The 20,130-nt window shown below is 39.6% G+C and overlaps 1 protein-coding gene across 12 annotated transcripts in view; it reads right to left on the bottom strand.

The window, feature by feature from the left end:
* The window catches only part of PIK3C2G (phosphatidylinositol-4-phosphate 3-kinase catalytic subunit type 2 gamma), a 280,521-nt gene that overhangs the window by 84,834 nt on the left and 175,557 nt on the right, over positions 1-20,130 (bottom strand). For all 12 annotated transcript variants that reach the window (XR_006932295.1, XR_006932296.1, XM_040655738.2 and 9 more), the window contains one exon: positions 379-559. Coding sequence is in view for 10 of the 12 variants with exons in the window: in XM_040655738.2 (XP_040511672.1) it covers positions 379-559 (181 nt within the window). In the remaining 2 variants the exon portion in view is untranslated. The remainder of the gene's footprint in view (positions 1-378; positions 560-20,130) is intronic.

The following is a 20,130-nucleotide window of genomic DNA, read 5'->3' as shown; positions in this document are numbered from 1 at the left end:
GAATGTTCAGCATGTTAATGACAACTCTCAGCAAAGTTTTCAAGGAACACGGCGCTTCTACAGGAGACATATGTTGGAAAGAGATGTTGAATGTGTTCCTTTCAGTAGTTACTCACCCCACTGTTTCTGATCACCCCCAAATTTAAGAAACGATGGATTGAGGAATTTAAGTGTGTTAAAAGATCCACTGTCCTCAAGAGCGATAATGATAAGAAAATAATGGGCCCAAAACGGCCCAGTAAAAATATACATATTAAAGATTTCAGTCAAATCTTGGGTTTATTTACATTAGGGGCACTAAGGTAAGAAAAGACAGTTTGGAAAAAGTAAAGTTACCTGGAGAAGCTTAGATGGAAGGGGAACTATTTTTTAACAAACCTTTCTTTTTGTGTCACTGGCAACTTTTACTTTTTCAGCAGTGTCTTCCAAAATTCTGATAAGTTTCTCCTCCTTAGAAAATTCATTGTTCAAGGCTTTCCCAGCAGTGAATTGGAGAGCAGCCAGTAGTTTCCGATACCAGACTTTGAAATGAACTTCATTCTGTGCATTCTTCAACAGCCTGAAGGGAGGAGGAGAAAAAATCAGTGTATTTAAAACTGATTTTTATTTTATAACACTTCCAGAAGAAGCAATGAATGTACTCCAGACTAATCTGTATTTGGTGACTGTAGGCATCTTAGCAACACAGAACGAAAAAGAAAAGTTTATCTGTTGGTAGTACTGAAGTCCCATTTATAACTAATGAGATTCCAAAATGTGTTGAATCAATAGGAATCTACCATTTCTTATTGTCATTCATAGTGCTGTGCCTATATTCCTTTTTTTTTTTTTTTTTTTTCTCCTTTAAGGAAAGTTTACAAAGTGCAAATAAGTTTTTTTTTTTTTTTTTTTTTTTGAAGTCCAGCTTTATGTGTATATCTCTAAATCTACTTTTTCCTTCTGCCAGTGCACTTACACAGTCAAACACATATATCAGCTAGGAGGTGCGTTTAAAGACTATTTTAGTTCCAGAAGCCTTCACTAAGTCAAGGAGACATTAATGAAATTGGCACTATTGCTAAGAAAAAATGAGCCCATTTTTTTCTTTCTTCATCCAGTGGTGTTTGTCTTAAGCAAAAATTCAGTTTTCAGTTCTATGGAAGTTTGTAAAAGCTTTGGTATAGAGTTATTCTCTACATAAAAGTCAAAAGTCAGATGTAAAATGAAACCTGTGCATTTTTCACAGGTATACCATGCAGTTTTCTCTAATTACAAGTTCATTTGTGTTAGTAAAGCTGTGTGAGCTTTCTGTTTTTTGGTTGTTTGGTGGTTACTTGAATGGATTATTGTGGATTTTTTTTCTTGATGAGAGCCAGAGTTTTTGTACAACTTTCATTTATTTTTGTAAGTGCAGACAGAATCATGAGCTAATTTATACTGCCACTAACATCCCAGCCATTACTTGGGATTTCCCTTTCTCTGAAAGACTAATGGACTGCTATTTTGCTTTTTTGCCCTTAACAATTGTCCCTGCAATTTCATTAAGAACATCCCAAACCTCAAATTCCTCATAAATGCCCGGATCTTAATGCAGTTTCTCTTATTTCATGAGATTACTCAAACCTAACAGATAATGCTAGTTTTAACAGGTCAGAAATTGGAGATGTTGACTGCAAACACAGCACACCTGAATATGTCACATAACAAAAGCAAGCACAACACTTATCAAGCACTTCTATCTATGCGTAAAAAACTGTAATGCCAATAGACTCTGACTCCTTCAAATCATATATAAGGCACTACAACATTGTTACTACAGTGTATGCATTTTTGGTAACGAAGTATTCCTTCAACTTTCATAAGGCAATCACTTTTTAGATCCTCTTTTCCTATAAAGTTCAATGCAGAATAAGATCACCTACTGGCTCTGAAAAGCCTTCCTGGTTACACAAAAACTCCGAACATCTAAAGGTTTATAAGCACTGAAAATCCTTAAAAAAGGTGCGGTGTTTCTATCTGAAATATCTAGACATGAAAAGGAAGGTACACGAGAAGTTTATCGAACTCTCTGAAGGAGGCTGGAATAATATTTCTTCCTGCAGTTTGGTAAAAATAAATAATTACTTTTTGGATTGGAGAGAAATACAAGTAGTTTTTGCAGTGTCTTGTGAAAGGCAAAACCCAGCACAGAGTTATGTTCCCATTCTGAACCCTCCACCACAGACTGAAGATGGCTATGAGCACAAGCATATTTGGTGGTTGATAACAAAATTCTTCCTGATTTCACACCCATTAGCTCCAAGCTTTCGTGGGATACAATTATTTTATGTGAATGCAGATACCTTGTGCCATTTTAGATGACCTAGAAATTCCCATTTGGCCTCCAGCTGCTGCCTTGGAAGGACACAGGCTTACCAGAGGCAACATCTGATATGTGCCAAACCCAAGCAGATGTCTTCCGACACCCAGTTCTGTGTAAAATGGCCTAAGTTTAGGCTACTGAATCACACTCCGTAGCGGCCTTCCTAGCTTGGCTATAGGCAAACAAGGTGATTTAAAATAAAATCAGTTTCAACAGCAAGTCAGGAACATACTCGGTGATTGCTTTTTTAAAGGCAAGCATTACTAGTTCTGTCTGAGCTATCACACAGGCAAGAATTTTAGTTTAATGAAGCAGAGCCCAGCTTAGCCTCAGTGCAGCTAGACAGCTTGCATTTCCCTTGGAACACAGGTAGAATGAACTTGTTCCCCATCTGACCAGAAATACCTCTCAATTCACAATCACGTCTTATTCGTGTCATCACTTTTTGGCTGTACGTACATTTGTGAGCAACTGTTTCCAAGCATGAAGCACAGAAAGAGTAAAGTGTATAAGAAGCCTCTGCTGAACACAATCTCAGGAACTCAATGAGAACTGCAGCCACTGCCATCGAACCAGAATGACACATAAGTCACAAAAACAAGGTCACATATCACACCAGTTCTATGTTTTTGTTGCTCTTTTTTATGTTTTCATTTAAAAATAATAGTTTTCTTGCTTAGATGCATTAATTCTATTACATACAAGGGTTGCTTCACCTTCAACCACCCTTTCCGTGGCTGAGAACTGGCTGAGGACAGCAATCCCTAATTGGCCTCCAGGTGGAAAATCCCAGCACCAGGCCTGAAGAACCTCACAGGCCCTCCAACGCATCCCCCTGCAGTCCCAGTGCAGCCACCCGGAGGCCCTCTCCTCCCCACCCCTCTCCTTTGGCATCAAGGCAGAAGAGATGCCACCTTCTCATGTTCTAGGGGCAGAGGTGGGGGATGGGAACGGACAGATGATATAACCCTTGAAACTCAATGGGTTTTAATGAGTTAATCTCCCTTGGCTGCCAGTGGGGTATCAGTTTGCTGGGGCGGCTGCTGGAAATGGGTGATGACATTGAGCCCATGGAAGTGGACCCGCCTGGCAGCAACAGAGAGCCCATGGAGGTGGATCCACCCCTGGAAGACGACCTGATGGAGGTGGATCCACCTTCACTGGGGCAGAGTGGACATCACTCTGTCATTGCCAGGCTAATCAGAAAGAGGTTGTGCTTCAAAATTCATCGCAGGAGCACCAGGATCCGTCCACCTCCCTCAAAATGGCTGCCTCAGTGCTGGCACTGATCCTCCTGTCCTGTAAGTTTGCCCTTAGCCAGGAGAGCCCCAGATCACAGCCATCCTGTGGGCTCACGTGGAGCCTCCATTTCCTGGTCATTCTTCTTTTCACAGCCAAGGCTCATATGAGCCCTTCCTTCCCATCCCCCTTCCTTGTCCCTTCCCAAGACCTCTCATCTCTTCTTCACAAAGTCCTGAGGAAGAGGGCAGGTCAGGGACTGCCATCCTTGGAGCTGCTGTACCAGGCCAGCAGCAGGAGTCCAGCGGAGGGACCTCAACTACTGGGGGCCTCAAACATCGCAGGGGTGCAAGGATCCCGTAAGTTTACTGTTAGCCGGGAGAGCCTGAACTCAGCACCGTCCCGCAGGCTCACATGGAGCCTTCATTTCCTGATAATCCTTCTCTTGACAGCCAAGGCTCCCACGAGCCCATCCTTCCTGTCCCCCTCCCTCATCCCTGCCCAGGATGGGAGGAGAAGTAAAAGAAGAGGCAGAGGCAGCTGCTGCTGTGGAGGACTAGACTTTGGTTTGGATGGACAGAAGTGCTGAACTTCAGCAAGAAGGTCCGGTCCAGTCCAGTCCTTTATTTGGACTCTTCTTTCAAGACTGGGTAATCAACAGTTTAAAACAACAACACAAAATAACAAAAAAAGTCAAAACCGCAAAACAAAATAAACACATTTTCTTTTTTAAAATAAAAACAATAATTGTCTCTCTGCTCTAGGAACCTTAGAGTTTGCGTGTAGGTTCCCGCGTCTCCTCCTTGTCTTCCACACTCAAGAATGTACCCTGCAGCAGGACACACTGCTCTCATTTCCAGACCAAGGACCAACCTCTGCACACACCACGGCTGTTACCCTGCCCTGCCTCAGCACTCTCTGCTATGTGGCAGGGATATTTCACATACACCTCATCAAGAACATAGGAAAGAGCCCGTTTTGAATGTAGAGCTACAGAATCAGAAAACTCACAGTATTTCACTTCCTCTCAACACCTAACTGGTTAATGAACAGAGATGCTTGAACTGAAAACAAGAATTGGCATTTGTAAGGACAAACACAGAACTAAAGCGAGACATTTCAGTTTAAATTAGTGACAGCCCCTCCCTGGGTGGCAGTCAGAAGTCCTCAGTGATATCCTACGGACAAGGGGCAAAGAGTGGAAGTTGGAACACGGGAGGTTCCACATAAATACTAGAAAAAACTTCTTCACGGTGAGGATAACAGAATACTGGAACAGGCTGCCCAAAGATGCTGTGGGGTCTCCTTCTCTGGAGACATTCAAAACCTTCCTGGATGTGTTCCTGTGTGACCTAGTCTAGGTGTTCCTGCTCCAGCAGGAGGATTGCACTAGATCTTTTGAGGTCCTTTCCAAACCCTGACATTCTATGATTCTGTGAACTTGTTCATTTCTGCCCCACAAAGACAAGCGCAGGTGCACTTACAAAAAGACTATATCACCGTGATCCATATTACGTACGTAATACCGTATCCGGATTACGCCAGTGCAGAATCTTCTGTGCACACTTACACTTGCATTGAAATCAAATCCCAAATCTTTAAATGATATTCATGGAATCGTAGAATCACCAAAGTTGGAAAAGACCTCTAAGTCCAACCATCCACCTATCATCAATATTTCCCACTAACCCATGTCCCTCAATACAACATTTAAACATTTCTTGAAAACCTCCAGGGTTGGTGACTTCACCACCTCCCTGGGCAGCCTGTTCTAGCACCTGACCACCCTTTTGAAGAAGAAGTTCTTCCTGCCTGAACCTCCCCTGGTGCAACTTGAGGCCATTTGCCATCTAGTCCTATTGCCAGTTACATGGGAGAAGAGGCTGACTCCCACCTCACCACAACCTGCCTTCAGGTAGTTGTAGAGAGCAATAAGGTCGCCCCCGAGTCTCCTCTTTTCAGACTAAAAAATCCCAGTTCCCTCAGCCACTCCTCATAAGGCCTGTGCTCCAAGTGAATATTCATTCACCTAGTCTATTTTTCATAGTAAATATTTGTGGAAACCAGAAACACTACTTTTTCATGTTGAGATATCCCTCTTATTCTCTCAGATACAGAACATTAAAACAACTTTAATTTTCCTAAAATGGAAAGCTTAGGATTTCACACACAGGAAGCAAAATAGCACATGAAAAATGTTTTCCTGTTTTGAACAGAGTTACTCCCCACAGGGGGTGGATAAACCTAGCAGACCCAAGTTTTGATTATTTTTATGGCTAATTATTCACATAGAATAAGCTTTGATAAATCTTATTGCAAATACATGCTTAATAAATATTTTGTTTCAATCCATTCAATCCAAAGATTATAGGTCGGATTCAGATAGTATGTGCATAAGGTGTACATGAGGATAGAGGATGGATAGAGCCTGAATCCTCTCAGATATGCTTCTGCAATCCAGGCCATGAGGAAGTTGATGCAGACATCATGATCTCACTGTTAAAATCCATTTCCTGCCAGCTGCAGCCCAGCACACGCTCCACAATCTGAATCCACACAGCAGCTTTTGACAGTCCATGTGCTTCCCTGCAGCCCCAGGAGGGTCTTCACCTCAGTGATCTGCTTTCAAAATATGCCTAGCGAAAGCAGCAGAGGCAGCGCAACTCCCTTCTGCCTGCCCACTGGGATAGGCATGCTTTTAAAAGCCTGTAGACCTCAATTTTCAAAACGATTTGGATTAACTCGGTCTGACTTATATGTTCATTTCATAAAAGCAAGTCCCAAGGAGGATACAAAGGCCAGCTTTTAATGTGATGACTCATTGTAGGCTTTGCTAAAATGTTTACTCAACGACTCAACAAATACGTAGTTGTAATTCTGTCTTTCCAGTTTCCTGGCCCACACATCTTCACTCTGCCATTGAAAGAGCTTGGCAGAGATAGGAAAATTTACAACTTCCCGAGGTCACAGGATGGAGAAATACTCAAGATACTGATGAAATTTTCAAGTTAGGACTGGACACCTAACTGTGACAGAGGAAGACTACATTGGAACGATTTAAAACTCAGGGCTGACAGTAAAGAAATATGTGAAGCTTTCTTCCCCCCCCCCCGGCAATTTTCACAGTATTCTGCAAGACAGAACTCAACATAAAAGCTTGCTTGATGCCAGGCCTAGCTAGAAGATCTTGCTCTTAATAACAAGAGAGATTTCCTGACTCTTCAAGATTCTGACTTGGGACTAATGCCCTTGCCCTCAGTAAGGCCAGGGGAATTCAGATGCACTGTTCAGAGGTCACTTTCTAGGACATAGCATAATGGGGCTGGAAAATGAAGGGTTCTGACCTGAGAGTTAGCAGTGAAGTCAACTGGACTTCCTCTGTTCAGCAGCAGTCAGACATATGCTGGGGTGCCCCAAGACATGCTCCTAACATCCTTCTGCAAATAATTGCTTTTCTTCTTTTTTATATTCACCCCCTCCACACCTGCAGGGCAGCTCAAGTCTCCTTATTCTGGCTTCTGCAGCAGCAGAAGTGTGTGTTCATGTTTTCCAGAGAGAGAAAATCAAGAGAGCTAGAGAGATTTTGGCCATAGGGCAGAAGGGAAGATGGGACAGAATCCAGCTGAGTTGTCTCCTGTGTCAGAGAAGGACAAGCAGTGCTAAAACCAGCAGCTCTGGAGAAAAGGGAAGTGGAAAAGAAAATAATATTAAGAAGGAAAGGAAAGAGATGAGATGCATCTTGTTATCAAAACAGGTGAGCTGTTCACATTCTACTGCTACAGTGTGGGGAGAGGAGAAAGCAGGTTCCCAAATGGCTTTGCATCAGGCACCGTCTGCTCTCTGGGTTGGGAGCTGGCAGGCAGGTGGAAGAGGTAGGCTGCTCAGGCAACTTTCCTGCTTGAATATCTGCTCCTCATCTCCTTCAGAAACGGGAACACTGTAAATCAGAAGGTAATGTACAATAGGACAGATTAGCTTGCAGACACCCTATTAGACCACACTGTAGCAAAAGACACCCAAGATGTGGTGGCAGAGTATAGATCCTAGTTAATTCAGTGTTTACAAGTGATATCTAATATTTCTTACACAAAAGCTGTACCCACTAGCACACACACTGTGTACACTTTGCTCAAGGTGTTTCAAATTCAGAGACACACCATGAAAATGAAGTTCCTCGGGGTTTCAGGGTCGTGCTGAGGTCCTTACTGTCACGGTCAGCTTCTGGCAGAATGTGAGCATGGAAGTCGATACACCTTGCCATGGAAGTATGCTATATGCTTGTTTTCTGTTTCTCTTAGTTGGAGCCAGGGCTACTCACAGAAGGAGAGAGCATCAGTTTAGGACTACTGCTAATTATAGCAACAGTTGATTGAAAATGTTTCTCTTCTGCTCTTCATATCAAAGATTAGCACACCAAATGCAGTTCTTTACAGCTGCACAACTTCCATGCCTAATTTTGCCATCCAACTTGATTTTCATTAGACATCCTGCAGCATTCTTAAGGTGTCATTACTGCTTTATATTGCCATGGAGCAATGGAACATACCTGTCACATACGACGTGTTTAATTTCCATATCCTTGAAGAAAAAACATCTTATTGTTTACACTTAAGAGGGTAAATAACATGTAATTTGCCAGAGGGGTTGAACTTGGGCTTTGCAGATTCTTAAATCCCACTGCAAATTACTCACAAGTATAAGAGAAAAGACAAAAATGTGCAGTTGAAAATTAGTACTTCCATCTAGCCTGTGAAGGGTCATAAGGATGAGTAGGCAATTACTGCTATTAATTACTTGGTTGCAAATAAGATCTTTCTCAGTCTTCTCTTTTATCTCCCCAAGGTTACACTGAGCAAGTTTTTACTTCCCTACCACTGATGACACTAATAATTCCTTTGATAGAGATATCAGCATAACAAATACTGCTCAGACATTCCAAAGAATTCCTAGAATTCTCCTCCATCTCCTACTCCCACAGCTGCCCTACTCCTGTGCAGGGTACAGCTAAGTGTACAGAATTCATCTTTTCCATTTACGGACTGGTCCTCTCAGGCACGGCCTATTTAGAAACAGATCACCGCTAAGGCAGCAGGGTGCCAAGCTGGCAAATACGACTGCAGCTTTTTTGATGACTTTGCCAGTGCCTAGGAGAGATGACTGAACTCGCTGATGTGCCCAGGAATCTGCCTGTAGGATGGCAGCATTTCCTTCAGAGAACAGAAAAGAACACTTGCACTTATTGCAATGCAATCTCTGTTCCCAGCCTCCTTCATAAATTTAATTTCATTTAACTTGCTGGAAAGCTTTAAGGTGGCTCTGTTCTCCCAGTCAATGTACTCTAGAAAACAGATACAGAACAATAATTGCCTTTTCAAACTAACCCCAAATTTTAAGAGGGCTTTACACTTATTGTGGCATGGAAATCAGCAAAGCAGCAAATGTAAAAGCAAATAAACAACTGAGAAGCCAACAAACAAACAAACAAACAAACAAAAAATGCATAATGCACTGTTTCTGCAAGGGAGGCTGGGGAGCAAAGTCAAGTGGGCAGAAGAGTTAACGCACAATCAGGATGAGAGGGTCATAGCAGTACTCTGTTGTACCAGGCATTTTCCATGCAATTACAGAAAGACAATGAAAGGTCATCCACTCAACTGGAAGGACTAAGACTAAACTCCCATACACTCTCCTGTCCTTTAAATAAGTACAAAGCCATAAAAAAAGGGAGAATCACAAGAGAACTGGCAGATCACTAGTTCCTCTGCTGATCTTTCTTCTCTCATTTGTTTTTATTCTAGAAAAAAAGAAGAGAATGAGTTTACATTTCTTCAGGAGATTCAATGAAGCATTATCTTATCTGAATATTTCCAACCAAGTAATTCTCCAGGATGGAGGAGTAGCTTCTGTTTGGAATCTTGCAGCAGCAGTCCACTTTTGGTCCTTCACAGCTCTCACACAAGAAACCTGCAAGTCACTCTCACCTGCCACTTCTCATAAAACTGCTCCTATGAACTCATTTTTCAAAGCATTACCTTGGAATGGAAAATACCTCTGTTTAAAGTAAAATTTTGTTTTAAAAAGTCATCAGATACACTTGGATTTGTTTTTCTGATTCATTTTTTTCTATTGTAACTTAGAACAGATGTCTAACATGTTAGTCTCCCTTAGACAACAAAAATGTGACAGACATTATAATATATGCTACTTAGGCTTGAGAAACAACATTTCTATGGGAGTCCAGGGACTAGCTGCCTTTATTTGCTAATCTCTTGAAGATCTTATGAACTAAGCAACAGAATTTGCATCCAGACAAATCACTTGATTCAGTAAATTCAGTTGACCACATTCCCCCTACACCCATTGAATGCCTTCACTGTGGAATGCATGTCCTGCTGACTCACCAAAACTTCGCAGAAAACAAAGACTGTGCTATGTCCTGTGAGTAGGTTGCCAATACCTGCTAAGGTTGCCTAGCAAAGCAACACTTTTGCTGATACATAATATAGTCAATTGTATTGAGAAAATAAACTCCAGATAAAATCAGTTGTGTTTGAAGTAGAAAGAGCATTTGCCTTGAAAATGAACTATATAAAGAATTTAAAAAAGAGGATAATGGTGCACAGGCACCACTTATCACTACCACATTGCAGATGCTACCTACTGTCTAAGCAAGGAATAATCATATGTAGAAGATGTCTTCTGCAATTGGTTGAATGAACATATTAGTAGCAATATAAGTGATACAAGAACTGTCTAGTAAAACAAAGTGCCAGCAGTTTGTGTCTTTCCATTCCAGGGTATTTAAAAAACAAAAAAAGAGAATTTTTATTAAAGTCAATTTTCTTCCTAGCATTCTCCTCTGCTTTGATTGGGATCTGCAAGCAGCAGAAGACCATATTTTATCATCTCGTTTTCATGAACATAAAAAGTACCTGCAGAAGAATACCACAACAGAAGTAGTGGCTGTTTCCAATATTGTCTTATACAAAATGTCAATCTGAAGAAGCACCAGAAATGAGAACTCCTTCACGCTGAAGTGTCATTAACACCAAGAGTGACATACTTAAGCTCAGAATTGCAACTATATGTATAATAACTGCTCTCAACAGAAAAAGTACTACTATCACAGTGAATAGAAACAAAGAGAATGATTAAACTCACCCTCTGAAAACTGTGATAAGAATAAAAATAAAAATTACATTTAATATCTGCATGAAGATATTATTTTTCATGTAGTAAGAAATACAGCTTTCAAGTCTAGCACTACATTTGAGAAGTATGGTTACATCTATATCGGTACTTTCTACGTGTGTTTATGTATGTCTCTGCCTGTACACATTTAAAAACTGCAGATTTTCTCCTCTGAACAAATGTTACGTTATAGTCAGCGTGTCATACAGTACCTTACTTGCACCAGAATCAGCAAGCTTAAGAGCTATAAGTCATGTATCTTTGTAATAGCTTAGAGTACAGCAGCACAGAAACTGAAACAAGCCATTCATTCCAGTCATAACAGAAACTGTATTCTTCCCAGTGGGTGACTGCATTGGAAGCTTTCAATGAGTGGGATTAGAAGGGATAATCGCCACTAAAATAAGCAGACCCAATGGCTTTAATGGGATGATATCCAAATATGCCAGCAATTAATTGCATACAGGAAGTGAGTAGGCTACTCTGCTTTCAAATTGTATAAATAAAATGCAAAATTAATCCATGTTCAAGAGGGCTCAGTAGAGCCAATGGAGTCACAGATGGAATTTCAAAGCTTTGAACTATATCTGAATTTAGGCCACAGTTATTACAACAATATACTGAGGAGAACATGAGAAATGTTTTTCTTCTTCTTCCGATTGTTTGGGTAGTTCGTGTCTTCCAGAATGGCTTTGGATAGCTTCTGTAGCTTCCTATTAGCTTCACAACAGGAGCAAAAAACCCCTGTGACACTATGAAACAGTATGTATGACACAGAACTAATTCTGTGTGGCTCTACATGCACTGGGTAAATGAAATATACAGTAAAGTGCAGAATTAAACGTGAGCTACACTGAAGCATTTTGGTTAACTTCGCTTTTAAATGCTGCGCACACTTTTTTTCTCCATTCTTCTTTTTACATACCAATACAGATGTAGCTTAAGGGAGAAAAATAAAATTGTCTTTCTACAAGGCCAATATGGCCTTTGGCTGCTCATGTAAGGAACAGTAACAGGTTTTATCCATACTTTGTGAGCCAGATCTGTAGTTTATAATCTTAGGGCTTTCAAATTACTGTTCTTATGACTCACTCTGTGCATGGAGGAACAGGTATTTTTGGTAGGTGGGGAAAGGAGAGAGCAGAGGTGGATAGGAAAAGAGTGACATTATTTTACAAAATATATGTCATTCAAAAGAATTTATTCTGCAGGGCAGTCAGTCTTGAGGTGGGCTGTTAATTTTTCTATTTGCTCTGCACTTACTAGAATTTGCTTTGTTTAACAATGTCTAAGCTGTCAACTTTCAAGTAGAGTCTCTCAGATTTTTTAAAGACACGATACTCATATGTCAGTACCAAGGAAGAATGAATAACGTTTGATACAACACGTTAGGAGTTAACATAAGGTAGCATCACTTCTCTTGAAGAAGCTGTATAGATCTATTGTGTTTTAAGTGCAGTTAATGTGAGTGCAAGAACTAGAACACGATCCCACATTATTTCCTGATATGTCAGTCTCTCCTGAATTTTTGCTATCATCTAGACATCTCCACTACAGCTGGTGTCCCACTTACTCTTTTGCTAGTATTTAACAAAGGGCTTTTTTTTTTCCCATATCACTGCTTACACAACAATAAGAAGGTATAATGAGCCTTCAGCAGATGTCACTGTATGTGTTTTAGTAATGATGGCACCTTAATACAATTATGGGATTGCAGAAATTTGTTTTAAGCATTCCTCTCATATCGTATGTAGTGTGCTTTCTGTAAGATGTCAAGTCTTTTAGTTCTGGCAATTTGCCATGTGGTATCTCATTAGAGAAATCTGCTGAAGAGTACAGCTTCAGCAGTTGGACTAATGCTGCACGACAACAAAGGACGCATGGATCAGATCATAGCAACTTGCTACCTCTGTGTGCACGTGACTTTGTCAAAAGAATAACTCAGAGAACCTCCATACCTCAAATTAAATGGTATCATGAAGACATACGGTCCTTAACACTTCAATGATAACAAGGAAAACTCATTTGTTTGCAGGGAACAGAAGACAGAATCAGACTTTTCAATAGGTGAGTCTCTAGAGTCCCAATAACACTTGTTAATCTTTAAATGATAAGGCTCTTCTAAGGGAGAGATCTCTTCAGACTGCAGTTCTCCTGATGCATAAGGCTACTCTGCAGTCTTTTTCAAACAAGACAATATGTACCATGTTTTCGTTTAATTAAAGCCATCTCTTGTCAGCTCATTTCTGTCAGTGGCAGGACAGAAGAACAAGAATTTGCACTGTAAAGAACAGTGTTTCTGTTCTTCGTGCCCCTTCTTTCTAGGTCAGTTTCTTCCTCTCTGCTTTTCTTTTTCTTCCTCTTTCCTTGCTATCTATGCAGTTTTCCCTCCCCTCTCTATATAGCAAGCTTCTTTTGCAAGAGTAGGAAAGGAGAGCAGGCTAGACAAATATATTTAGATTTTATTTTAAAACACTGAACCAGCTCTCATCTTTCTTCTATTTTGCCACTTTATTTCCACCAAATATTGGCTTTCTAAAACGAGATGTGGGAATATGAAGTTAAGCTGATATTTCAGGGAAAACTTACTGTAAAATATTAGCAAGAGAAAACCTTTCTTTAATTGGCCCAAGGGTATATTCCTAGTCAACAGCTGGCCTAGTTACCAAGGAAAATAGAAAAGCTGGAGGGCAAGCACAGTAGGGAAGGGAGGCATAGACCTATGTGAAATTAGGTTGGCTTAGTCAGAGGCTTGCTGAAATTTTTGGGTTGTAGATGTTGAGTTTCATCTGGGTTTACAAGTCCATCTTAGCTCTACTGAAACATGTTCAGCCAAGGGACTGGACTTGAATAAACCTTTGAATCATCTGAATTCCCTTTTAATGAACCCCAGCCAAGAAGGCATTACTTCTTGAGCTTTTATCAAGGAAATATTGCATGACTCTCTTGAGAGAACATTCTATAGTCTTAAGGTTTAAATTTAAGGCAGATAAAAGAATTCTGCTCTGTTTTGAGTTCCTGTTTTTACTTGCTAGGTGACTATGGCAAAATTATTTTCTATTCTTTATGCTTTTGTTTTCCTTTCCAAAGGATTATCTACCTTCTCCAGAGAACGCAGTGTTTCTTTGCAAGCTGCTCTTATGTCATAGAGGTAAATTCTATGGCAAATAGCTCTGATTAATAACATTGCCACATCCTCCCTCTGTGGTATTCATATAACCAGCATTTTCCAGTCATCTAGGAATAAATAGCAGCCTTGGGCTTTTTTTCACTCATGAGAAAAGCAGAATGCAGATTAGTTGCTGTGATGAAAAGTTGAGCTCTAGTTCCAAGAGTCACAATCCCATTTCTGGAAGTACTGCTGCAGTAAGCAGGTGTCATATTTCCATATGTCCTGAGTCAGGTAAAGAGTGGAGCGTGATCTCCAGGGGCAGCCTCTGCACTGGCAGAATAAATATAGAACAGCCATTCAAGAAAAAATACTACTGGGACTTTGAAACTCCTTGCATCTGTTACCATTATCTTTCTTGCATCAGACTGCTGCCCTTGTGCTCAGTCCGTTTAAGGGTACAGCTGGGCAGCGGCAGAAAATATAACTTTCCTCCCCTCTCTCACAAGAGTTACGCTCACTCCCATTATTTGTGGACAAATACCCCCAAATCGCCCACATTTCTCCTTATAATCATTTTCTGCTAGGTGGGAAAAGTCTGTGTGACAACAACTAATATGAATAAGCATCATATTATCTCTACTAGTAAAGCAGTGCCAGTACTCAAGGGCAAGCAACCAGGGCCTGGCAAATTACAGTTTAAACCTCCTGCAAATTCCTGTTCAAAGAATCTGACAACAAAGCAGGGCAACAACTGAAGACTTTGCTTGTGTCAGCTTTAAACTAATGCTAAAATTGATATTAAAATGGGCTCTTATTCAACTGGCTTTCCATTTTCATACCATGACCAAGCAATGTACTTCTGAGAGATGCACAGCACAAAGCACTGACAACTGCAATAATATTTTTCATGATGGCTGCTTAAATTCAATTCAACAAACTGCACTATCAACAGAAAAACATGCATGATATCTGTGGGTTATTCAAGTAATCTAGAAGCTGGCTAAGCAGTACCTATGTTAAGAAGAAAAGTTTAATTAATAAAAATGTTTTTCCAGAGAGAAATTATCACACATCAGAGAACAGTATTTTCAAGAAGGTTAAGTAGAAGAATAAACACCAAATTCTAACACCAATCACAAAGACAGCTCAGACTCAACAAAGAAAATTCTACAGGTCAGAGCAGAAATTAGCTGAATAACACAAGCAGAGTTTTATCAGCTACTGCCAAGTCAAGCCCTAAGCAATGTTGAAATCTTGGTTGCTGTCTGATCTCTGTTGTGCTTGGTGCCCACAGGATAATTATTACAGATAGCAATATCTTATTTGCAGGACAGAACCCTGTTTCCCTTGGTGATGTAAAAACAAGACCTCCCATGAGTTAAAAAATATAATGCATTACAGTTTTTATGATGAGAGACTCTTCTTTAAGTTTATTCATGTCCATGGACTTCGCTCTGAAATTTCCTGTTCAATTCCTTCTGCATTAGCCAAAATGGCAGCTGCCACACGGAAGCTATTAACCTGATTAATATCTGTTCAGTAAATTTAAATTTTTTACTAATTCAGACATTTATATCCATTTAATATCAGCTGACATAAAATTTTCTCATTTAACACTAATTGAAAACTACTGGTTTCTTATTCCAAAGACCATTTGCTGTCACTTATAGCTTTTTGTACACTATAATAATCAAATTGTAGATTTTCTTCTACTTGCAGAACTTCAAATGCATGTATGCAATGTGAGCAAAATGAAACATTTAGGGAATCTATCTTAAAGGTTTTCTCCTTTTATTTTCTTCTGCATTTTCCATTATGTTTGTAAAGTTTCTGATTGAAACAAATGAGTACAAATATAAGAATCTACTCTTCACTTAAACACTGTTGAACACAGTCAGTCTATTTATTTATTTATTTTTAACTAAATAATTTGGGGTATGTTCAGCTCATCTTCAGATTCCTTTTCATCAGATGCTGTGAAAAGTAGTGCCCACCTCTGCTATGATGCCATTTGCTTTTATTTTAATATAAAAGATAAAAACCCTCAATGGCTACAAATGAATGTTATTTATAAATCAAGGAATCAAGAAGAGGTAAAAGCATACTTCATTACACTTCTGAGTAGAAGATACTATTAATATTTTCTTGGTGGAGTGCTAAAAGGGGCCTGACACAGTCTTCACTTATGGCCAGTGGAATTCCTTGGGGCTTAACACAATATTTGACCATTCCTGTTAATCCGTCCCTACCCTCTGATTTTCATCATCATACTGTTTTCTAGCCACAACATAACCTGTGTGGAACACTACAGAAAATTACCAGTGAAAGGTTCCATATAACAATCCTTAAAATTGATGATAAAGTCATGGGGAAAGGGTGCTAATGACTACCCTGAAGGATCAAAAATTAAAGGAAGGTGGAAACTGAATCAGTATGTAAGCAAATACTGTTATGGGATTCATTTGTAACTTACAGAATCATGTAATGACTGACATTGAGAGGAACCCCAGGGGGACATTTAGTCAGATCTCATGTTCAAAGCAGAGATAGCTCTGACATTGGACCAAGTAGTTCAAAGGGCTTGACCTCAGAAGCAGGCTGAGAATTCCTAAAACAGGAGTGAACCAAGCTGCTTGACCATACAACTCTGAGTCCTCAGAACACTGGGGTGGTTTCAAAAGATATGGCCAAATGATAGGCAGGACTTCAGGGATTCAGTGATCAATCTTAGGAAGACCATTATATCTTTGGTGACCATTATAGATTTTTGGGGGGGAAGTAGAAGCATGAATAAGCAGGCAAACGTCTGCATTTCTAAGGTATGAATATCACTCTGATCTGGTCTGCCTTCAGTTCTATTAATTATGTAGGTTGCTATGAAAGTAATGCCTCCTATGTATTTCCATGGAAACAACAACAGATACAACGAGCACAATAACACTGTTTGATAGAGCAAATTCACAGCTACAAAACACTGTCACTACCATTAGCTGTTTTGTACAGATGAGCTGATTGAGCTGCTCTTTGTTTTCTGGTGTAACAGCTGTGCATGGCCATCTGGAATATCACTTGTCTTTCACGTCAATGCTGCTTGCCACCGCTAAAACACACCACTCACCTCCTCACTGTGCTCACATCCACCGTTTCTCTCCAGAAATGTTTAGCAAGTATCAGTGAATGTCAGTGGGAGACATTTTATCCACATGGAGGAATTCACTGACACACCTCTGCTTCATGTGCACTTCCATGTCAGATACCCATTTTGTCTGGCTGCCCCTTTGCCACCATCTGTCACATGGCAACAAAATGTAATGGAATATTGACAGGAAGGTTCAATCTCTACTGTTGTACTACCAACATCTGCCTCTGATGTCATGGGTCAACATAATAAAATTGGAGGCATTACTTGTGGAACGGTTCTGCTATATTTCAACTGAATAGTAATCTCTTGCTAGCTGGGGCACGTGTCACAGGAACAGGAAATATTTCCAAATTTATGTGATACAGATTACTTTCAGTGTATGAACAGAGAATCCATATCATTCTTTACATGGTCAGAACAGAAGAGACTCAGATTTTGCCCACTACACGGCTTAGACAACATTCTCTTGCATGGTTACAATGTAAAAAAGAAAAACAAACAAACAAACAAACAAACAAAACCCACATCTACTTGAATGAACAGCTGCATATATACTTAGCACCATTTGGGCTACAGTCTTCCTGGTACTTACAAAAGGCATAGGAGGACAGTTGTATAAGAGTCAGGATTAGTGTGAAATGGTTAAATATAACACTCCAGTGGCCCCTTTGGAAGGAAATTGATGTCTGCTTATTTTCTGGAATCAATAACATGGACTGAGATAGAAGAGTGGTTACACATGTAGGGTCTCCAGAGGAGCACACAGCAATATAGGTAATCAAATTAAAATTACACTACACAGGAAGGGGACAGAAACACCACAGGTTATACGTGGGAATAATACTTCTTTTCTTTTTTGTGAAAATGGTTCTAGGTCTGCCAGTTTTCTGAAGACTTCATCCGAATTTAAACTTCACAGCTGGGAGAAACTAGTTCTTTTTCTGAGAGAAGTTAGTAGAACTGTATTACTTAATGCACTACTTTATCTCTGCCCTCTTTTTATCACTTTCCTGCATCTTACCTCTTAGACAGATATTTTGCTTTGCCTCTCTGGCTCCCTCAAAAACTACCAAACTTCTCTTTATCATTTTTCTTCATTTCAAATCTAGTTCCATCAGGAACACTGTAGCAACTCCCTCTGATCTCAAGCTAACGAGGAATTCTCCAACCTCTGAGTCTTGGAGAAGAACGGGGATCTCGAAGTAGGAGAGACAGGAATGTGTGCTCACCAGGGTGGAGGGAAATCCAGTTAGAACCTTTCCAACTGTCAAAAGCATGTTGCTTTTCACACTACACCCTTTACTCACTTCCTAGTGAATCCTGAAGAAAGCATTCAGTTTCTAAAAATGAAACACCACAGATGAGGTGATAAAGATTGCTTGCATGAGAGTATGTACACCAGTGTATGCAAATCTGTAAATAAACAGCAATGCATACATTTGAGAAAGCACTGGAACAGGAGGCAGCCTTGGGGAACTGTTATTTTAATTTCACTGGATGACAGACTGTGAACAATTGCTGGAGGAAGCTGAACATGAAAATCTGAGCATTAATGTAAGACAAAACCAGTTGTTTTTAAATCTGCTTGGATATGAGCCTTGCTGCACAAGCTAGAAAATTGAAGAATAAGAAGCATATAACAGGATTTTATTGAGAGAGATGTTGAGGGCTCCTTTGTTGTTTTTACCAAAAGTACTTAGAATCACCTTTTAGCTCTAAGGATTTGAACTCTCCAGGACATTTATTGGATGAGTAAAGAAAGGAAATATATTAGTGTGTGAGGGACGGTGCTGATTTGAAAAGATCATCCACTTGTATTTGCATTATTGCTTCTTTATTCAACTGACTAGAAAGTTTTTGTTACTGTGTTATATTATTATACTCTCTCCCTCTCTTTAATGAGAAGAACTTTACTATTCACAGTTTTACTAACAAGATGTTTTTTTTACTTGCTCGTTCACTACAGTGTATCTAGGTCCTTAAAAGGGAAGCAAAAACAGCAGAAAATAAATCTTCTTTTTCCTAGTTTGGGCTAGAAAATCTCTACAGCCATCTTTTAAAAGATCTTAAATTGATAACTGCTGCAGTTCTTCACATCATTTGTAATGTTAATAATGCTAACAAAAAGTGTGGGCTTCCATATCTGTTTTTGACATAGCAGAATCTGCATCACTTGAGACCTATAAACATTTCACTGCACTCTGCTTGCATGGTTCAGACACACCTCAGAAATTAAGTCTTTTTTTTTCTGATGAAACCAACACACAGCATGTCATTTTGCCATGGTTTACTAAAATTCTTAACTGAATAGAAACAACTAGAAACATGTTCATATTCAGCTTTGAAATTTTCAAGTGCAAATGATTTGTATTACCTCTTTGAAAGAAAGTCAAATGAAAAACAAGGCTACACTACCTAAGGTAGTATGGTTAAAAAGTTATGGCCGTGGTTGGACTCAATTATGAAGGTCTTTTCCAACCTGAGCGATTCTATAATTCTATACCAGTACTGAAGCTTTGATCAAATTTCCAATCAAATAATTTCCCATATACATACTGCCAGAAATTTACACCCTAGACTGTTATAAATGTCACCCTCCACATAACAGTGGTTGTGGGTTTTTTTTGTTATTAATTTATTTTGTTGTTGGCTTTATTATTTTTTCCCAGCACATTCCATTGGATTTTCACTCAATCAGGGAACAGCACTCACATACTGCACAACTGAGATATAAATGATATTTCATAGATTATTAAGTTTAAAAGAAAGTCTGTTTTGAAGCAAACTGCAACGATCTCTTAATGATTTATTAATCAGCAATTCAGACAACCACCAAAAGTAGGAGATGTACCTTTTATAACAACCTTTATACTAGGGACTGTCTTAAAATATGACTTTATGACTTGCAACCCAGCGAGGTTGAGTTGAAAAAATGCTGATGGGATTTTTTAAAAGAACATATGGGGGAAAAAAAAAAAAAAAAAAAAAAAAAGATAATCTAGTAAAAGCAGCTCAAAGTGACACTCACTGGGTTACCTCAGTCATAAGTCTCTACTTTCATGTCTCCAATGACTAACATTAAGTATCCAGACGTTTTTCTCAGCT

Source organism: Gallus gallus, chromosome 1 (assembly GCF_016699485.2).
Source record: "Gallus gallus isolate bGalGal1 chromosome 1, bGalGal1.mat.broiler.GRCg7b, whole genome shotgun sequence".
Taxonomy (NCBI): domain Eukaryota; kingdom Metazoa; phylum Chordata; class Aves; order Galliformes; family Phasianidae; genus Gallus; species Gallus gallus.
Note: the sequence above shows the minus strand (reverse complement) of the source record. Positions and strands in the feature narration are given on the sequence as shown.